We start from the raw sequence: 22,131 nt of genomic DNA on the forward strand, positions 1-22,131 counted from the left end.
CTAATTAATTTCTTTATATATGTACTATATTATAGAATATATAATATATATATATTACATCAGGTGTAGTCCCCATAGAATTTTCAGCCCCAATTCACCCATGCACCATTACCATAGACCCTTGTGCTCTTCCTGCCATTGTTTTGATCCTTCTCCCTCCCCCTCCACGACAGAATGTCTCTGATTTATAGATGTATTTGGTTCGCCTATATTCCTCCTATAAGTGAAATCATCTGATATTTTTCTTTTTCCATCTAACTTATTCCACTGAGCATAATCCCGTCTAGCTCCATCCACGTTGCTGCGTATGGCATGAGTTTATCTTTTTTGATTGCTGAATAGTATTCCATTGTGTATATATACCACATCTTCTTGATCCAGTCATGTATTTTTGGGCATTTGGGTTGTACCTCTCTGCATTTACATTTCCTAACAAAGAGAATATTACCTTTGTAGAAATATGATGATTTAGTGACATGTGACTTAAACACTGTCAGCTGCTTATTTCCCACAACTATCGACTCCCCAGTGAAAGCAACGATGATGATGTCAGTCCAGTGTTTTGTGTCAGTTTCTGTCAGAGTGACTCAGTAGGGTGGCTCTGATTCAGGGTCTTTATGAGATTTCAGTTGAGACATCTGCCACAGCTGCAGTAGGTGGGCTTCCCTGGAGGCGCATTCACAAAGCTCCTGATGGGAGACCTCAGCATCTCATCACTCCTCTCTCCGTAAGGATGCCTGAGTGCACTCGTACCCTGGCAGTTGGCTTCCTCCAGGAAAAACAGCCCAAGGAGGAAGCTAGGATGCCTTTTATGGCCCAATCACACACCACCACTTCTGCCATATTCTATTTATTAGAAGTGAGTCATTAATTCTTGCCCACGCTCAAAGGAAAGGGAAATTAGTCTCCATTTTTTTGAGGAGTGTCAAAGAATTTGTGGCTCTATTTTTAAACCACCACTGTCCCCACGGGGTAGTTAGTCTCTTTCTGAAACTAGTTGTGGTTTTTATTATTTTTAATACTAATTATATATGAAACAAACTTTTGAAATAAATCTTGATCCCACCAAATCGCATTAGATTTTTTATTATCTCTAATAATGTATTCTGTGATAATTTCTTCCTCTAGAAGAAATTTCTTACCTCACCTCCTCTTTGATTTTTCTGAGTTTGACTTGGAAATGTTAGTGCTTGCATTATATTGAGAATGTGATCAATCACTGTTACTGCTAACAAGGGAATAGAAGAAGGGTCCTTTATGCCACACCCCTATCTTTACACCACGCTTTTCTGAAAATGGAAACTGAAAAACATTGAATTTGTTGTTAGTCCAGAAACAAATGGTGCAAGCACTAAGATCCCACAAGTTGTGCTGTAATTGTCCACTTCTGTGGCCATCTTTGTATTAGGGAAGCAGCAGAGCATAGTGGCTAAGTGCGTTCTAGAGTTAGACTCGATGAGTTCAAAGCTATTACTTCTTGGCTGTGGACTAATCATTTAACCTCTCTATGTAGGTTTATTATTTGAAAATTGAAGGAAAGAATGGAGCTCATTATTTTAGGTACTATTGTGAAAGACTTATAAAGATTGAATGACATAATACCTGTAAAGCTTTGAGAATATAGTCTGACATCTAGTAAACAATCAAATACTGCTGGCTATTTTGTGAACAGACTGAGAACTCATTGATGTCATTAATGTTTATGTTGCAACCTCCTTCTTTCCCTGACTTGCACCACTTCCTACCCCCATGCTGATAGCACAGTACACAATGACTCAATCTCCTCCACCTTGGGAAATCAATAAGTCTGATGAGACATAAGATTGTAAGATGTGGTCAGTTGGAACCTGAGGCTCTGGATGAGATGAACTAGTGAAATACGTAGGAAGTAGAGCATTCAGCCTAGTGTATCTCTGAAGGGAAAGCAGATTCCAAATCTGAGGAATAGGAAAGGGAGCATAAATGGGAAGGGGTTCAAGTATCAGAAACCCATCAATGAATGACACAAAGTATAAATCCATCATCTGAGGTTTATGGGAAAGATTTCTGGCAGAACAGGGGTCAAAATGCATTCAAATGTGCTTTGATCATCATGGAAGAATTAAGAGATAGACACACAGGTGCATCCACAACAGACATTAATACAAGCCTCTAAGTCAACATACAAATGAACAGGTGTGCTCTGTACGAATTATTGGTGTTCTCCAGTACTTAGAAGAGTAAATCTGATTAACATGTTTTTTTCTTGTTTTCTTCATTAGATCCCCTCAGCAGAGTGTGTTTAAAGTCCAAAAATGTAACTGATTCTTTGAGCACCTACATTAATGCTAATTATATCAGGGTAAGTAAATAAATATAAATTTCCCTCTGAGGAGCATGTCTATATACCATTTGAAATTGTTGGTTTTCTTTTATTCTCCTGAGTAGATTAATTTGATTTATCTTGATGACTAGCAAGCCATTTTGTATTTGCTTAGCCACAATCAACACAGGTAGTGCCCTTTACAATGAGTCTCCTTTTCCCATGAGGCTGTGGTTGCAGTGCTTTATATGGGCACTCTGGTGAGGATGGAGCATGCTAACCCTCAAATGCAAACGCCTGTGCTAGACTTGACTTGCTAAGATTATCCTGTGAATTGTGCTAAAATCAGTGAAGCCGCCAAAGTCTGTGTTGCTTTTGGACTAGCAGAGCTATTTTGTTCTGAATATCTGTTGCCTAAACTAAACTTCCAGTGCAAGGCATGAAGTCCAAAGCCAATGTTTCTTTCTCTGTCCTCAAACTAGGGCTACGGTGGCAAAGAGAAAGCGTTCATCGCCACCCAGGGCCCCATGATCAACACCGTGAATGATTTCTGGCAGATGGTTTGGCAGGAAGACAGTCCTGTGATCGTTATGATCACAAAACTCAAGGAAAAAAATGAGGTATGAACTTTACCCAAGTTCCAAAAGTTATATATTTTCTGTTGCAACAGAAGAGATGTTGTATAAGGAAAATTGCCATGTACTTAAAAACAGATTTAAGATGGAAACTCTGAGATACTTCAGACAAGGTCACTTCGTGCTTCAAATAATGGTAATTGGTTTTATTCCATGAGTGGTAACTTTCTTTCAGATGAATCAATAATATATATACAGATATAGATATAGATATATAGATATATAGATGTGTGTGTGTGTGTTTGTAATTCGTACCCATATAGCTCAATAAGAAAATGAGGGGCTATGAATTCTCACTCTGATGCCATTTGCAGCAACATGGATGGAGCTAGAAGGGAAATAAGTCAGAAGGAAAAAGAAAACTATCAGATGGTTTCACTTATAGGAGGAATATAGGGGAACCAAATGAAGGACCAAAGGTAAAAATAATAATAATAGTAATAACAATTAAAAAAACACAACAAAACCAAACAACAGGGGCCTGCCTGGTGGTGTAGCGGGTTGAGCGCAGCACTGTGAAGCTGTACCGCAGCCTCTGTAGCGCAAGTTTGATTCCTGACCAGCCAGGGAGATTCCCACGTGGTGAGGCAGACTTCTCCTAGAGCACATGCTGCTCCCATCAGCAGTGTATTTTGGTCATCTGCCTGTTCTGCTCCCCACTCTATCTCTGGTGAATCCTCTCACCCTCATGTGCCTCTGGCCAGCACCCCAGCTCTTGTATAAAAATAAATAAATCTTTAAAAAACAACAACAATAAAAAGACAACTACAAATCAGAGACATTCTTCCCAGGAGGTGGAGGGAAAGAGACCAGGGTGGGGGTGGCAAGAACACGAGGGACTATGGTGATGGTGCACGGGTGAGTTGGAGTGGAAATTCTATGGGGACATTGTAAAAAAAATAATTTAAATAAAATTTGAATAAATAAATATTATACATGAGGGAAAAAAGAGATAAGCACTGCTGATTATAACCCAAGTCATTTGGGGGCACCTACTGTATGACAGGTATCAGTTTTAGTTGTTGGCAATATATTAGCAAACAAAGCACAATGAGACTTGCTTTTGGTCAGTTTTAACTTTCTAGTGGGGGAGACAGACAAAAAAAAAAATGAACATAATAAATTCATGGAAATACAGCATATTATAAAGGAGGTGTGTTATGGAGGAATGCTATAGAAAAAACTAGAGCAGGATGAGGGGATTGGGTGTGCTGAGCAGGACAGAGGGGTGAGGGGGAAGAGCAAAAAGTGGCAGTATTAATAGGGTAAGTGGGATGAGCCTCTCGAAGAAAGTGAGATTTGAAGAAGTTGCCTAAACCCAGCAATGTTCTCATTATCTACATACTAAAAATCCAATAAAGAGATAAAAATCCAATAAAGAGATAAAATTTAATCCTATTTCCATACTAGCAATCTTTACTAAGTATCTTGTTTACATAATACTCATTCTGCATTTTGCAACATAAAAACAAAAATTGTGTAATTTCCAAAGGGTGCTATCCTAGGTACTGCTTATATTTTAGGGCATCTTATGAGGATAATTCAGTTTGATTTACTCAGTACTTTTGTTTTCTAGTCAGAATTATTCTACCAAGGTATGACAATAAGAATTTCAGAAAACTGAATTTACCCTCACACCCTTTTGGTTAGTATAATCCTTGAATGTAATATAATCCCTCAGCTAATCAAGAAAATCCAGGCCCACAAATAGTAACTTAGAAGTTTTTAAATTTTTGTTGTTTCTTCTATTTTTTGCTATAATAAGTGAAGCATTTTTTTCTAAAATGTATCCTGAACTAAAGTATATTTTTGGCCAGTAAATTACATACTTAATTAGTTATATGGCTTACTAAATAAATACATTTCTATGACTCTTATATGAAAGCCTGAACTAAGTAATTAATAACCCTTCATATTCTCATACATACACATTATTGCTCTATCAACGTCCACTAGCAATTTCTAAACAGTTGTTTAAAATCTTTGATATTTTTTCTTTATCAAAGGAAAAGATTCTCCAGTTTAAAAGATGTATTCTCTGTGCATATACATATATGCATATAGAGCGAGCAATTAGATAGTATATCAAGGTAGATAACCTGAAAAACCTCCCACTATAATAATGCCAGCTATATTGGATAAAAGTGAAATAGCACAGATAGCAGAGCTCGAAAAAAAGAAGTAGAGAAAATCACAGTGGTCGAAACCTGAATCACAGACCAAAACCAGGGAGTTGAGGTTAACTTGTGTTTTAATGATCAAATAGAACTGGAGACAAACTGGATTTACAGGAACCAGGAGCTGGAACTGAGGCCTTCCATAAAGCGAGACCCGTAATGGCTGCAACTTCTGTGAAAAGGTGAACCACAAAAATAAACCTGCCTACCAAAACAGGAGTACAACAGGAAATTAAACTAAGTCTGACCTTTCTGTGGGATAAATAAAAAGCCTCTTGAGTCTTTAGAAATGCCATAATGAACATAAAAAGTAATACTGAGTTGGTAGCTTTCTGTGACACTTTACAAAAAACAAAGGGAAAAACTTTTTAGATGCCTTTGCAATTAGCATACACTTCACAGAATTTCCACAGGTACATCCCAGCCAAACATTAACTTACATGTCAAAATTATGAGATATGTGATTAAATAAAGCAACATAAGAAAATAATCAGAAACAGCAGCAAATAGATCCACAAAAAAATTAAAATAGAAGTTGTAAAAATAGGCTGTAGTCTTTGCAACTAAGCCCACAAAATGTAAAATAACTTGACAAAAGTTACTATCAAGGGAGACTAGGAAGATTTAAATGCAAATCAGAGTACTAGAAATAAATATGACCAGAGCAACTGACTTAGTAAAAAGAATTGGAGAATAAATACAAAGTAAAGACAGAACAGTAAAGCTGAAAACAGTAATTAATGAAATACAAGGGAAAAATAAAAGGATTAATAAAGACAAACATTTGTTTTTTAGAAGTCCAAAGTAGGCAAAACTAGAAATTAATTATAAAAATGGAGAAAGTGCAAATTAAAATATTAGAAATAGTCAGGCCTCAACAGGATTGATTTCCCCCCCACCACCATTCCTTCTCCCCATTTGACCCTTTTGCCCTCCTCTCCTCTCCCACTTAACCTCAGGAACCTCACTTCATTTATTAGTGTCCATTTTGTTTTCCCTCTCTGTCATTTGTGTTACCAAATCATCCCCTAAGTCATCTGTGTTTATCAAATAATCCCCTAAATTAATATCCATGGGGCACTGATCAGTTACTTTTTGTGGACTCCAAACAACCTCATAAAGGATTTAGCAATATTTCCTAGACCTAAGCAGAACATGTTACACCTGCCTCACTTGGATTTGAAAAACAACTTTCTGAAGCCTCCCTGATGGCACAAGGGGTTAAGACGCAACCTATGAAGCTGTCCACAGCCTCTGCAGCGCAAGTTTGATCCCCTGCTCGCCAGGGAGCAACCCACATGGAGCAGCAGACCTCTCCTCACTTGCCCGCTGCTCCCCCTCAGCAGTGCACTTTGGTTAATCTGCCTGTTCTGTTCCCTACTCTGTCTATGGTGAATCCTCTCACCCCCCATACCTCTGGCCTATACCCCATCTCTAGTATGCATAAATAAATCTTAAAAAAAAAGAAAAACAACTTTCTGAATAGATTGTCACAACATAAATGTTTTCTCAAAGCACAATCAAATCCTGACTAATTCTATTCCTTCTATTAAAACTAAAATCATAGAAAACCAACACTTTATGTATTAATATAGTATAAGTATTTTATGTACTGGTGTAGTATATGTATATGTAAAATTTTTGAAATAAATTATGTTTTCCACAAAAAACATGACCTATTTGTCAGTGTTGCATTTTTTGTTCAGAATTAACATTTGAAAAAGTATATGTGAAACACTTTGCTCTGGTGCTAGTAACTGTGTAAAGAAAGTTAAAATTTTTTATCTTGAGCATTTCAATCCTTCAATTTTATGATATATTCTGAGGTTTGTTCTCTCTTATAGAAAGAGTCAGAAATTTGACGTTAGCACTTTAACTCACATTTGAATCAGTTTTGTCAGCCAAAGAAGCTGAGATTATCTGTCAGAAGGCATTCCCTGGAGGGTGAGTGGTATGTGACATATCTTTAGAATAATAGGGATGATATAAGCAATTGGTAAATATGCCAAAGACCCAACAGACAGTTATTCTTCTCCATCCCCAAGACCAAGGTTGTCATTCTATCAGAACCACTGTGTGAGTTAAATGTGTATTTCGAACAGGTACTGAGCTGGTTCACTGACAATGTTCAGAACTCTCCATTCTGCATCTGCAAAAGACTGGAGATCATCTTGTTCCTTATATTTCAAGTGCATCATACTTGCAGCTAACCTGTTGGTGCCACTTTCATTCACATTCCACTTGGAGAGTCAAGTGGATCTGGTGAAAACTAAATTTTTTTTTAAATATTACCCACATTAAAGGATGATTAAAGTTTTTCTTTTTCTCTTTGACTGCATAATTCCAAAATAGGAGAAAGTTTTTTTTTTTTTCTTACTTGTGTTTTTAAATGTCGGGACTATATCTTCCGGAAATTATCAAAGTCAAATATGTTACATGATTTCTATGTGTGTGCATTTTCCTGTAGCCAGTCATAATCCCAAATAGTCCATTAAATACTTTGACATTTTTTATTGCTTGTTATTATTAATTACTCATTAAATTAAAATTCCTTTTGTCCAGGCCTTCCCAAAATGTAAATATAATACTATAGAGGAAACTTTGATGTTTTACAGATCAAAATGATACTCAAAAATCTGACTCAAAAGAAATGTGGCTTCCAGGAAAATGGTGTTTACCAAAAATGCGCCAACTTTCAATTGTGTTAAGCATCATTGTTTAGAATAGACAAAAATCATTTCCACCAAAAAAAAATGATGGAGCTTTTTTTAGAAATTCCCAGGCTTTATGTATTCACAAATCTTTCTAATAAATACATGCATAACCAGGAGGTCCTATTTAATAATCTCAATATTCTCATAGTTATTCCCTTTTTATAAAATGAGAATATACAAAAAAGACCCTAAACTATAGCTGAAAAACCACTTCTTTTATATTGTAACAAAGAGAAGTGATTTTATTGTTGGTAAATTAGAGTTCCTTCATTTAGACAAATCTCAAAAAAGAAATTCCTTTTGAAAGAGAACATTGAAAACCCAGTGTTCAAAGTCATTTAACATAAACTATTGCATTACTAGAGAAGACAGAATGACCAAAACCTTTAAAGCTGGAGTTAGAAGATCAGTGTGAAAACAGGAACTTGCACACTTCCAAAGTCCTCAGACTATCTCTGGAAGCTATTCATTGCCCATTTCATCCTTTCCAAGAAAGAAGGAAAGTAGCAATAGGTGTTAATCATATTACATGGAAGATATTTGCCAACTGTTTATTGAATGTAGGTACTAAGCACAGTTCATATGTCAATTCAGCTCATTGCCACTCTAACTCTACAAAATAGGTTTTACTGTCCTTATATTATTAACAACTTAAACCCAGAACAACTTAAGACATATGCCAAAAGTCTTAAAATTAGTAAGTGATGGGGTCCAAATTTTAATTCCAGTTTGTTTGATTCCATTACTCATTACCCCAACATAATAGGCCAAATGAAGAAGCAAGATATTAGAAGGCAGACAATTCACTGTTGACCTCAGCATAAGACACTAGATTTTTCCTTCATGAAATGAAGGATTACTTGGTGACTTGGCCTAACATTGCAGAAAACTTGGCTCATTCTATGCCTACTAGATGCTAATGTCACATAAATGAACCCAAGCATCTTCTTTTTGCTTATTTAGAGCCACTTTCTATGTGGTGATCCATCACCCACACCTTTATAATCTTTTAGCACCCACAATTATCTGTAGCACCCACAATTATCTGTAGCACCCACAATTATCTGGTCTCTTTTTCTATTTCTTCATAGAACAAAGTTCCTTTGCTTTTAAAAGCACAGAATTTAAAAGGCAAGTAACTTAAAAATATTTTTTTTCAGATAGCTAAACACAGTTAGACCTCCTCCTTCTATTTTTTTTTTTAATACACAAATAGCCTAATGCAGTTGGAGTGAGGGGGAGGGTCAACAGGGAACAAATATCATAAAAATATGAGTTTGCATTGTTTTGCATTTCATTCTACTGTGGCTATAAAATACTGATTAGGAAGAACTGGTTATTGTCCAGAATCTTTACAGTAAGTTTCCCTGTTAGTTTGCACAAGAGATATGTGTCCCTGTGAAAACCTCTTTTTCCTCCAAATTATGAATTCTTGGAATTCATAGATAATTCTAGTGAAAGGATCAGCCCAGTTAGTGGAATAATTATGATTTGGGGTTACACTCTGCTAGATTAGCCTGCTATTTTTAATTATCGGCATTAAGTGTGATTTCACAATGTTATCTGCAAGAGAGCATTTTCCTTCCTTTCATTTTCTGCCTTTTTCATATCATTGTTAGCACCACAATATTAAAACCCTAAAAAGCTGTTGGTGAGAATAATTTGAACCTGAACTTGTGCTCTTAGAAGCAACTACATTTGCCGTTCTCCCCCACCTCGTATTCAAAAACACCCACACTTATCTGGTCTCTTTTTCTACATTCTCCTAAAAAAGGGAAAATGTATTCAGTGTGTAAAAATAAGCTATTGTATCTCAGAAAGGAGATGGGATGCTAATTAAGGGTTGTTTGAATGAACAAGTCACTTTGCATTGTCTACCCGGAGCTGGCTGCCAATTGCATTTTTGGTAAAGAGTCAAGAAAAACACTCAAGAGGGCCCCAGCAAGCTTGGGAGAGAAGCAAGCAGCGCTTCCATTTATCGAGTAGGTGCACAAGCTGTTCAAGTATTGTTAAGAGCCGAGGTGCCAGCTACGCTCCTGCCTTGCAGCTTTCCCTACCAATTTCAAGAGCCACCTTCTTAAAAAGGGGCCTGCAGCTCAGGTCTGATGGGGGACAATGGAGCACGTAGCACTGCTGGACCACTGAAAGCCTCTGTCTTTGTTCAATACCTTTCTCAAGATTCTTTGTCACTATTCCTGGATTCATCCGAGAGGCAGGGGTTTTAAGATACACAATAGCTCGGGTCTCTCGGCGAAATAATTGATGCTTCATTGAAAGAAACCAGGCAAATTGGTTAGTATGATTACCTTTAACAAACGGTGGTTGGGGAGGAGGGTGGTGATTTTAGACATGTGCCAAGTGTAAATGAGGAGGGAAATTAATTTCTTTATTTTTTAAATGTTTATTTTCTTAATGTTAACACTTGGTCAGCCAGAGGAGTAAGCCTCTAGCTTGTTTGCCTAACGGTCTTGGATGTAGGGTGACATGTATTCATAAATAGAGGGGGAATGATTTACTTTATTTGGAAAAAGACCAGAAAATAGAGGATGCAAGTGTGTTTTTATTTAATGGATGGAAGAAACAGTGATTCCTCTAGGCAAAGTGACTTCCTTGTCACTCTCTTCTGTAAAGTTCTTGGTACATTAATTAAATAGAGCCCTGACATATTTTTCTGATTATTTACATGTCTTTTCCTTTAGTTCTGTAATTATGATTCTTTTGCTGTTCTTTTGAATCTATAAGTACTTAATATTTTAAATGTGGTCATACCTTTGACATAAATGTGACAAAACAAGTGTCCTGGATACTAAGAGTCCCAATTGAAGGAATGAGTGGAGGGATTTCTCTATAAATGTGCATGTAGTTTGGAAGAAAGTAAGTGAAATTTTAATAATATTTCCAAAATTAACATCAACTTTCAACTTTACATTTTCAACCATTAAAATTTCTGGTAAAATAACTAAGAGTTCTTTTGCAGTTGTTTAAAAGGCAAAATAATAAATAATGTGAGTTTATATGTCTACTTCGATCTCATTTTGTTATTTTTTTCTTCATAAGCTAAGTTGGATATAATTATAACAACATACATTTAATGTATGATTTAATGCATAGCTAGTGAATTAATCACATTAGAAGAAAAAAATGTGTAATCCAGTAGTTGTAAACTATGATAATAATAATATGTTTTGACTGCTTACTGTATGCCAGATTTCTGTCTTAAGTGTTTTCCATGTATTAAATCTGAAGAAAACTGAGGCCAGGGAGATTAAATATCTTACTTATGGATTCAGAGCCTAAACAGTGACAAAACCAAAATTTGAACCAAAGTCAGACTCTCTGACTCCAGAGTAGTGACCACCGTATTACTTTGCCTTGATTGCAGTGTAATTGTCCTTACTGTTATTAAACCATTCAAAGAAGAGCCATTACAAAAATACTTTGAAAGTACTTTTGTTACACATTTAATTCAGTTGACCCCATTGGTGAAAAGACCTGAAAAAAGGCAACATGGATGTATTAATGGTCATTACATCTGCTTTATATTCAAGGGAAACTTCATTCTATGCCATCTGACCCATTACAGCACTCTTATTAGACACTGGTTTGATGAGGCAGGGGAAGTGACTTGCCTCAATTACTATGCATATTCCTTTTATTTCTAGACATCACATGATAAACTCTAATATTTATATCTTAATTCCTTAATTTAGTTCTTAATTTTTCTGTGTAGTTTTCAGAAATTTTGCCTTTATTTTTCTTTGGATGGAATTATAAGCATTAATATTTGACAGGCACATGTGAATACTGGGTTTTATTAAAAAAACAACTTTATTGAGATATAAATTATATACCATAGAAGGCATCAGTTTATTATTATTTTTTTTTATTTTTATTTATTTATACAAGAACTGGGCTATAGGTCAGCGGTGCAGGAGTGTGAGAGAATTCCCCAGAGACAGAGTAGGGAGCACAACAGGCAGACAGACCGAAGACACTGCTGAGGGAAGCAGTGGTTGAGACAGGAGAGGTCTGCCATGCCTTGTGGGTATCTCCCTGGCAGGCCAGGAATCAAACTGGTGCTGCAGAGGCTGTGGACAGCTTCCAGCATGGTGCTCAACCCCCTGTGCCACTGGGGAGTTTAAAATGTGCAACTCAGTGGTTTGAATTCACTTACAGAATTATAAAAATTGATACTTGATGTCTTAGATTAATTAAACAAAAACTCTTGACATACTTGAATGAAGGATAATTGTGGCTGCTTTTAGTGGTGGGCATGGTGTGATAATATACATCTAAGATATGGATTCTGTACCCTTAAATCATATGCAGTGCTAAACCAATTTGACTTCAATTAAAAAAGTCAAGAGATATATAAAAGATAACTCAGACACATGCACACACATGCATGTGCACACGAGAGAGAGAGAGAGAATCAGTCCAAAGCCAATTAAAATCATTAATATTTACTGTGTTCTTCTTTCCTGTCCTCCAGAAATGTGTACTATACTGGCCAGAAAAGAGAGGAATATATGGGAAAGTTGAGGTCTTGGTTATCAGCGTAAATGAATGTGATAACTACACTATTCGAAACCTTGTCTTAAAGGTAAGATTATGAAGTCATAGCTTATCTCCAAAAGCAGGTGATGTTAGAGAATTACATTTCTACTTCAAAATTATTGTATTTATCCTATTAAGTACTACAGATTCAATTTAAACAAATTAAATAATGTTAAGTTTAAAGAGAAACTATAATCATTCCCTCATGTATTTCTTTTGTTGTCAACTACTATTAGCACATGGAATGATTAAATTAATATAAGTAGGCATTAAGGAAATGGACTATTATTATTATTAATTGACTATTATTAAATTAGGATGTTATGATCTCCTAAATTTACATAAATAAAGCATCTCTGATTTAACCTTTTGAACTCCTTTGACTAAATGCATGTGCTTGGAGATTTTACCATGTTTTTTTTAATGTCACTTTGGTCTAAGCAGCTTTAAGAAAGGACTAGAAACTGTAAAAGATAAAATCTGTGTTTGTGGGTGGCTGTGGGAGGCAAGACAAGCCTGAAGTGTTGAAGAGATTTTCCAAAATTTGGAGTGACAGTAATTTATAGGGATATTCCCCAGACCAAATTACATCATAGAAAAATTTTCTTATTTAATTTCTGAGAGCAGATGCTGCAGACTGTTGCCATGGTATTATTTTTGTTTCTAGAGATCAACCCAAAGATTTCAGTCTTATCTAGAACCTCACAGCTGGGACAAAATCATCACAGAAAGAAAGAGATCAGAGGCAGAGCTGCACTGAGGTTTTTAATGGAAAATTCAAGATAGGTAGGCTCTTAAAGGAATCTGCTCTTCCTCAAGTGTCTAGACAGTGCTAGACCCCGAACAAGACATTGTGCTTTGACATAAGCATGAATATTCATTCAACATTTCCAATCCAGTGACCTCTTTCAGCAAATTTACCACTGAAATTCCTCGAAGCTGTTAAAAACTGGAATTTGAGCTGAGTGTAGAATAGTAGAATATTAAGAGTATTAAATATAAAATCAAGTGTTCTTACTTTGATTAACTTTATAATCATAAATATAATAATAACTTGGTTTTTAATAATAGAATATAAAATAATAACTTGCTTTTATTAACTTGTTAGAAAGGTCCAAAGAACGGGAAATACAATATACCCCAATTTCATGGCTACATTTTCACTTGCCATTTTGTTTATTACACCAAGTTAAAAAAATATTTAGCATATATTATATACACATTTTCAGTATTAAATGTTTTCTTATTTGATAAAGGCAAGACTCTCAAACTTTGACATCAAGATATTTACTGTAAAGTTTTCCCAAGGCAAAAAGGTAGTCTTCAAAAATCTCCCAGAGGTTTTTCCATTTTGCCAGCAAAATGAAAGTGATAGAAGGCATTCAGTATTGTGGTTTGGATGACTTTTAGTTCCACAAGTAAATGAGGCATTTGGTGGCTGTTGCTATTTTCAGCAAGGAAGTCACACCCAACATGTGAAGCATTACTGGTACACCTCATGGCCTGATCACAAGACTCCAGACAGTGCCCAGCCCCTTCTACAGCTCATGCTGGATGTAGAGGAAGAGAGACTTGCCTCCACAGGTCGAGGGCCTGTTGTTGTCCATTGCAGGTAAGTCATAAACTGTCCTTTCTAACTAAGCAACTGTCCATCCTTTGTAAAATCAGAGTGCAAAGAGAAGTTAGATTTTGCATTCAGGTTGTGCCTTTGCTGGTCAATTGCACTTTTTTGAAATTTGGTTTAGCTTCCTAATATTTGAGTCTTAATCAAGATGCTGCTATACAGAAATTAAGTGACATTATTATTATTGCATTTTCAGCAAACAATTACACAGTAAGAAAATACCATTTCTAAACAAATGGTTAAGGGAACAGGAGAACTTTTTCAGTCTTCTATTTAAAAACTAAGATTGATCCATTTAGTATCACAAAAGCTAGGAATGACAGAATTTTTTAAAATTATCAATAACTTTTTTTTTCTTGTTTCAAGATGGCGCCTGAAGTATATATTTGGGTTGTATCTTGATAACATTAATGGCTATGTCAAATTTGGTGAAAATCAGTCAACTGTTTTGAAAGTTATCTCATGAAAGTCAGATGGAAATAAATTCATGAAATGGGATGTGGGCAAGTAGTAGCTTGTCAGAAAGTGAAACAAAGGGTTGTTACCAGAATAGGGGGATCAGATGCCAGGCCCATAAAAGCAATGGCTGTCCATGGTGGTTCCTGTCCTTAATATCCAGCTTAAAGCTCTTCCCCTACAACTGATTTGTCTTCCCCCTGCTTTCCAATGAGTGTGCCCAGACTAAATAAATATTTTTGAAGTTATTTATATAACCAATCATCTATTCTTCATACTTTCTCAAAACAATTTGTGTTGCTTTGTTTAACCTCATATGTCTTATGAGGTAATTTAGGTATCTTTTACAAATAAATATTTTAAATTTTAATTTTAGCCACTTTCTTCTTTGAATCTTTGTACTATAAGCCTATTTTTCCAAAGGCATCACTATCCAGTTTCTAGCATAGGACTTCTCGTAAGCTTAGCATTAAGTAAAGGAGCAACAACCTCATTGGCATGCTTTAGGACAGGGACTGTCCCCCCCCTTAAAATCATAAAACCTTCAGAATGTCTAAAACAAGCTAACCACTTCCCCTATAAAACCAGCTCCTCTTCTCACTACTATTTCTAAAAATGAGGCCATCCTTTTTCCAACTGCTCAACATCTAATGTTTACAGTTATCTTTGGCCCTTCTCTCAACTCCAGCATCAGTATCTAATCAGTCACCAGATTGGCTTTCCCTTCAAAGTTTCTCCCGTAATCATCACTTCCTGTCCAACCACCCAAGTTCAAGCCCTGTGACCTCATCCATGTATTCTAGAAGTAGTTGGCTAATTGCACATATACACCCCACTTCCCCATACTCCAGTCCCATTATGACTTACTCTAATACTTACCTGGGGTATGTTCCTAAAACCCTCTTTCAGCAATGGAGTACCTGCTCAAAACTTCTCAAAGACTCCGCAATGCCAAACAAAAGTTCTTAATCTATGGATGAACTACAGGAGTCAATGAATGCCTAGAAATTATTTGTACAAATTAAAATACATAATTTTATTTAATTTTCCTGGGAAGTGAATGTTCGTAGTTTTCATCAAATTATCAAAAAAAAAAAAAGAAAAGAAAAGAAAAGAAAAACAAGCAGAGTACCTCCGTTTTAGAGCTGAAGTCCAAACTTAACTTTCTATAGGAATCCTTTTTAGGCCCTTGTGTACTTTCCCAGTCTTTTTTCCCACTTAACTCTAAATAATTTTCTCTTCAAGCCAATCAAGTCTATTCATTGTCACATACCCTATGTTGTTATGCAACAATCCTTTCCTTATATTATTCTCATACATAGTCTCCCTCTGCATGATAACCAATATGCCTGCCTTTTGTAGGGTACAGTTTAAATCCCATCCCTTTAATGAAACAAATTCTCTTTAGACACTTCAAGTAAAAGAGACCTTTCCTACCTTTTAATTCCTCTGCACTTATATTCAATATAAACAAGTCTCAGATATAAGAAATAAATGCTGTTTGAGTCCCAAAGGGGGAACAATTAATTCAAACCAAGAGGACTAAAGAAAACTTATGAAAGTTGGAATAATATTGAAACAGAATCTTTAAATGACCAATATTTGTGATTTTAAAAAGTGGCAGGGGGCCTCCCCGGTGGCCCAGCGGTTGAGCGCTGGGCTGCGCAGCTGCCCGCAGCCTCTGCAGCGCCGGTTCAATCCCAGGCTGCCGGGCAAGGGTCCCACATGGCGCGCAGACCTCTCCTGCTGTGCCCACTGCAGTGTGTTTCATCAGTCTGCCTGTTCTGTTCCCCACTCTGGCTCTGGTGAATTCTCTCACCCTCCCGCACTTCTGACTATACCCAGTGCTTGTATAAATAAATAAATAAATCTTTAAAAAAAAAAGTGGCAGGGAAAACATTTCTGACGAGAGAAATACCATTCACAAAAAAAAGAAAATAAACATATAAACATGTTTTTTGCAAAGATTCATGCAAATGAAAACAATGATACAAAGAATACTAGGACAGTAGGAAGGCATAAAACTTGAAGGCTAGATAATTTCTATTATGCAAGGTCATCAACGTCATAGGTGTGCTTAGACATTGTGCTATAACTATCAGAAGTCATTTATAACTTTTGAGTGGAGAGTAATATAATCAAGTCCTTATATTACAGAGAGAAACCTAGCAAATGTGTGTATTATGAATTAGCCCAAGAAAAGAGTTGGGACTTGGAAATCATGATATCCTTGCTAATCATGAAATAAAGAGATATCAAAAATGTGGGCATGGTCTATAGAAAGGAAAGTCTGGATCTCAAAAGCTCAGACTTTAGGAAGGTGGAAAATATAAGGATTATAACAGATTGAATGTAGGAGGTAAGAGAGGAGGAGATGTTGAAGGATGTGCCAAGATTTCTAGGCTGGAAAACTTATATCTGACTGGTAAAGCCATTGAGGTAAAAGATAATTCTGTTTCATATACATTAAATTTAAATATATTGAACTGAAGCAAATGCAAAATAGTAACATAAAGTGTTCCAGCTAGGGAATGGAATGCCAATCTAGAATTCAGAAGGATCAGAGGGAGAGAGGGAGGAGCACAGGGGGCTGAGGTGATGGTGCACAGGTGCATTGGTGAAGGAAATTCTATGGGGACTACACCTGAGGGGGGTGGGGGAAGCAAATATTGTTTAAAAATGAACAATGATGTAAAAAAATTAATTTTAAAAAATGTTTTAAAAAGTCCAGGACATTGAAAATGTGAGAAAATATGCATTCTTGGAAGCAAGAAACTTTGAATATTAAGCTATTTATTGTGAATTAAAAAGATAAATGCAAAATAAAATAGAATTCAGGGAAAAGTTAGGGAATTTAAATGTAGATTAGAAGAAAATTTGCATAGACTGTAAGTGGCTGAAATTTGAAATTGCTGAGAAAGTAGAAAGAATATGACAGAAAGGTTCTATTAGGCTGACAGCACACTATCTAAAGCAGATGACTGTGTAAACCCTCCTAGACAATTCCCATTCAAAAATCACCTGATTATAAAGGACTTGGAAAGTATGTGCCTCTAACCACATCCTCTCTCTTAAGTTGAACTGAATCTTCAGTTATATGTTAGAATCTTCAACATCAGGATATCCAAGACCAAATTCTCCTCATTCTCCCTCAAGTCAGAATTCCAGAGTTCACTACCTTATTCCAGAATTTCTCTTTGACTCATCGTTACTATCAGCCCTCCACTCTTCCAGACCTCATCACCTTTGACTTCTGCTTTTTTTACTGGTCAACTCCTGTCCTCTAGACTTTGTGTATGAGTATTTGTGTGTCTATTGTATATCATGTATTTAAGTCCTTCCCCCTTTCTACTGCCCTAGTCCTAGTTTGGACCTAGTTATTCTTTGTAGAACTACTGCAATGTCTTTTTCACTTTTCTTTCCTGTCATCACTTCCCTCCACCCCACTCATCATACTGCATCAAACTAAATGAAAAAATGTAGTTTTGGGCCTCACTGGTGGCTCAGGCAGTTGAGTGCAGTGCTGTGAAGCTGTCTGCAGCCTCTGCAGTGTGGGTTCCAGCCCGGCCGGCCGTGGAGATACCCACATGGTGCAGCAGACCTCTCCTGTTGTGCCCGCTGCTCCTCTCAGCAGTGTACTTCAGTCAGTCTGCCTATTCTGTTCCCTGCTCTGTCTCTGGTGAATCCTCTCACCCTCCTGCATGTCTGGCCTGTTCCCTGGTTCTTGTATACATGAATAAATAAATCTTTAAAAAAAAAAAAAGAAAGAAAAATGTAGTTTAAACATTTAGTCCAGAGCCAGGATTTTAACATTTAGTTCATGATAGCTACTGTTATCATTATCATATTATTGTTATTGTTAATAATCATTAATAATAATTGTTACAATATAAGATTGCCAAAAATAATATTATGGTTAATAATAATAACCCTAAATGTTGTTTCAGATTTGAAAATACCCTTTTAAAAGAACTACTTTTTCTACTTGTTTACTCTTTATCTTTTCTTTCCAGTGCAGGGATTGGTAGAACAGGATGTTTTATTGCTACATCCATCGGCTGTCAACAGTTGAAAGAAGAAGGGGTTGTCGATGCACTAAGCATTGTTTGTCAGCTTCGTGTAGACAGGTGAGTGTCTGCAGGACTTCAGAACAGTGTATCGGTCACAACCTTCTCTGATCGGCCTGACTGTGTAAACATCACAAGCTCTAAAATTCTGAATCTCTCTAGAAACTTATGTGAAATGCTGAAGAATATACATTATGCTTAAAAACCATGAAGCAAATGTTATTTGCAACACTGAACATCAAGAGTCCAAAACCAAAAGCTTACGCTTAATCACTTGTCATCTCTAACACAGATTGCTTGTGATGATAACTGTTAGTTCTTAGTGTAACACCCTATTTCTTAATCTGTACTCAGCATTTTCATTTGACTTTACTCAGTAATTCACTTTAGGAATCTTCAGCTTTTAAAAGGAGACAAATGTCATACTACCAAGAGTGAATCTATGTTTTTTAATTATGAAAAATGGACTTAACAAAATTTGCCATTTTACTGTTTTTAAAGTACTGTTCAGTATTGTTAAGAACATTCACATTCTTGTACAACCAAGCCACCAAAACACTTCATCTTTCAAAAATCTGTACCCATTCAACAGCTCTCCAGTTCTACTTCCAGACCCTGTGGTAGCCATTTTCACTTTCTGTATCTATAATTTCATTATTTTTTAAGATTTATTTACTTATGCACCCAAGAACTGGGGTGTAGACCAGTATGGGGGGGTGAGAAGATTCACTAGAGACAGAGTGGGGAGCGGAACAAGCAGATCTACTGAAATATACACTGAGGGGAGCAATAGACGAGTCAGGAGAGGTCTGCTGTGCCATGTGGGTAGCTCCCTGGCCAGGAATCGAACTTGTGCTGCATTGGCTGCGGATACCTTCATAGATTGTGTCTTAACCCCTTGCACCACCAGGGAGGTCCTATAATTTCATTACTTTAAGTTTTTTATATAAGTGGTATCAGACTCTTTGTCTATTTGTTATTGCTTATTTCACTTAGCATCATAGCCTCAAGGTTCATCCATGTTGTAATATGTGTCAAATTTTTCTTCCTTTTTAGGACTAAATACTATTCCATTCTATGTTTATACCATATTTTGTTTCTCTATTCACATTGGTGGACATTTGAGTTGTTTTCACCTTTTGACTATTGTGAACAATGCTGCTGTGGTCATAGGTGTAAAAATAGCTATTCAAGATTTTTTTAGGTACATACTCAGAAATGAGATTGCTAGATCATATAGTACTTCTATTTTTAATTTTTAAGGAATGACCAGACAGTTTTCCACATTTACACTCCCACCAGCAGTTTATAGAACTTCTCCAAATTCTTGCAACACATTTTCTGTTTTTTTTTTTAATACTAGCCAACCTAAAGGGTATGAGGTGAAAGAGTCATTATTCTATAAATATATTTGGTTTGATCACAACTGTGAGAAATCTATTTATGTTGAAAACAGAACAAACAAGAAATTTCTATTCTTCGTGCTCCTGGGTTAGTCTACCTGGGTGAGTGCACAGCTGAGTCAGTGACATGGAGAGTGAACAGATGCTCCTGTGAGCAGCACCGGGAGAAGGAGGCCACTCTAGCTATGAACAGCCAGTCTCTCTGTTCTACAACTCAATGTGCTATAGTAGAAGAAGCTGTTCTGAAAGGATGAAAATACTGGGTTTACTTCTATTATTTGTGCAGTAAATATTTATTAATTACTTCCTATGTCCAAGACATTGCTTTAGATGCTGCAAGCATAGCACTAAACAAGGTGAGTGGGGCTCTGCTCTCCAGAGTTTACATGCTAACAAAGAGAGAGGAAATAATAAACAAGCAAAGAAATAAACAGGATAATTTCAGACAGAGATAAATGCTGCGAAGTAAGAAAACACAAGGGTCATGGGAGCTGAGTCTTTTGGACTACAGCCCTCTGACCTAGGGTTGCCTAAATGTTAAGGTAGATGGTTATTTTTTAAAATATTCAAGAAATATTTATTGAGCACCTACTATGTGCTGGGTTCTGGGATTTCAATAAAAGAGACAAAAGAATTGTGCTGAAAACTCAGTAAAAAAAACTGTATATGTAAATAACTCAGAACAGACTCTGGCTTATAGTAAGCCTTCCATAAAGGTTCACTGTGCTATTTGCATTTTCATATTTATTAAAATTATCAATAATGTGTCTCCTAGCTCAAAAAATTAAATGTTCAAATTAAATCCCCTTATCTAGGAAGATTATTATTGGTGTTTTAGTAGTAAGTGTGGTGTAGTAACATGCATTTGAAGAGGTGTGAGCCTATACCCTAATAGATAGTGTTGTAAACCAGTATTACCTCAATAAAAAAAATTCAATTTTAAAAATTGGTGTTCTGTTGGAAGTTGATAATTAGCTTATAAGGACAAAAAATCTTATCCTAAAATTATCACCATTTTCAGATTAAAGCAGATGCAATGACATAAGATTTTATATATATATACACACACACATACATATATCTATATATATACACACATATATATTATATGTGGTATTTACTATATTTTCTTAATTGTCATAAAGATTAATTTTTTTTAAAATCACCTTGTCAAGATGAGATTTTCCCCTCCCTGTCCCTATCATTTCTTGTCTCCTAAATAATAACTTCTAAATCTTTGCAAGTGTATCTTCCCTAACTTCTCTTAACTTTGGTCTGTTTGAGGCTGTTCATCAGAGTTATAATTCCAGCCTCTGGAAATAGATTGTGTTCACATCCGCTCCCACACTTTTCTGCTTGGGTGGCCCTAGACAGATTATGGGACTTCTCCATGCCCTGATTATCTCATTCTGAAAATAGAAGTATACCTTTTAACTATTTCATGTTGATGTTGTAAGGATTAAGAAAGAATCTGTATAAAGTGCTTGGCATATAATAAGCATGTCCTCAATTTAGCCACAGTTATTTTCAACATATATAGCAAGAAACCTGAACACACATCTGTAAACTGGAACTAATAATATATACCTCACGGGATTGCAATAATCTCATTTCATTAAAATGAGGTTAAACCTGTGATGAACTGAGCAGAACACTTAACCTGTGTTTCTTACTCCTCACTTCCCCCTTCCCATACCCCACATGCAATTCCTTCCAAAAATATTTTGCTTGTGTACATAAGATCAGTTCCAGTGATTGCTCCTGCTCTCTTATAATTATAATTCCTTAGTCATTTGAAACCCCCTTGCCTTACCTTGGATATTGTTCATCCCAGCTGGAATAAGATCCAGTTGTTTCACTTCAGATTCTGGGACCTATCTTCACCCAGAACAGGGCCCTAGGTCATCTAGTAAAGGACAGCACCCAGTTAGCCTGTAGCTGTCACAGTGACCTTGATCTCTTGTGCATTATGCTTCTATATCCAGGCTCCTGCATGGGACCTCCCAACCCTCGCAGAACTCCACTTCATACCCTTGTAGGCTGCCTTCCTGTGAGTTTGTGCCTGAACTCCACTGAACACAAGATACATGTGGATCTAAGCTGACTCCAAACCAAATTGGCCTCTATCACCTCCCTTCATCCAATATGGAAAAACAGCCTGAAAAATTGGGCCTGGTTTGTTCATTGTATGAACTC

General features: G+C 36.3%; 1 protein-coding gene across 1 annotated transcript in view; it reads left to right on the forward strand.

Annotated features, from left to right (window-relative positions):
* PTPRR (protein tyrosine phosphatase receptor type R) overlaps positions 1-22,131 on the forward strand; it is a 245,899-nt gene that overhangs the window by 208,500 nt on the left and 15,268 nt on the right. Inside the window, exons 10-14 of the mRNA XM_054696760.1 lie at positions 2,262-2,341; positions 2,785-2,922; positions 12,321-12,431; positions 13,840-13,997; positions 18,479-18,592. Coding sequence (XP_054552735.1) covers positions 2,262-2,341; positions 2,785-2,922; positions 12,321-12,431; positions 13,840-13,997; positions 18,479-18,592 — 601 coding nt within the window. The remainder of the gene's footprint in view (positions 1-2,261; positions 2,342-2,784; positions 2,923-12,320; positions 12,432-13,839; positions 13,998-18,478; positions 18,593-22,131) is intronic.

Source organism: Talpa occidentalis, unplaced genomic scaffold (assembly GCF_014898055.3).
Source record: "Talpa occidentalis isolate TD23 unplaced genomic scaffold, MPIMG_talOcc4v2.1 talOcc4.16, whole genome shotgun sequence".
Classification (NCBI taxonomy): Eukaryota; Metazoa; Chordata; class Mammalia; order Eulipotyphla; family Talpidae; genus Talpa; species Talpa occidentalis.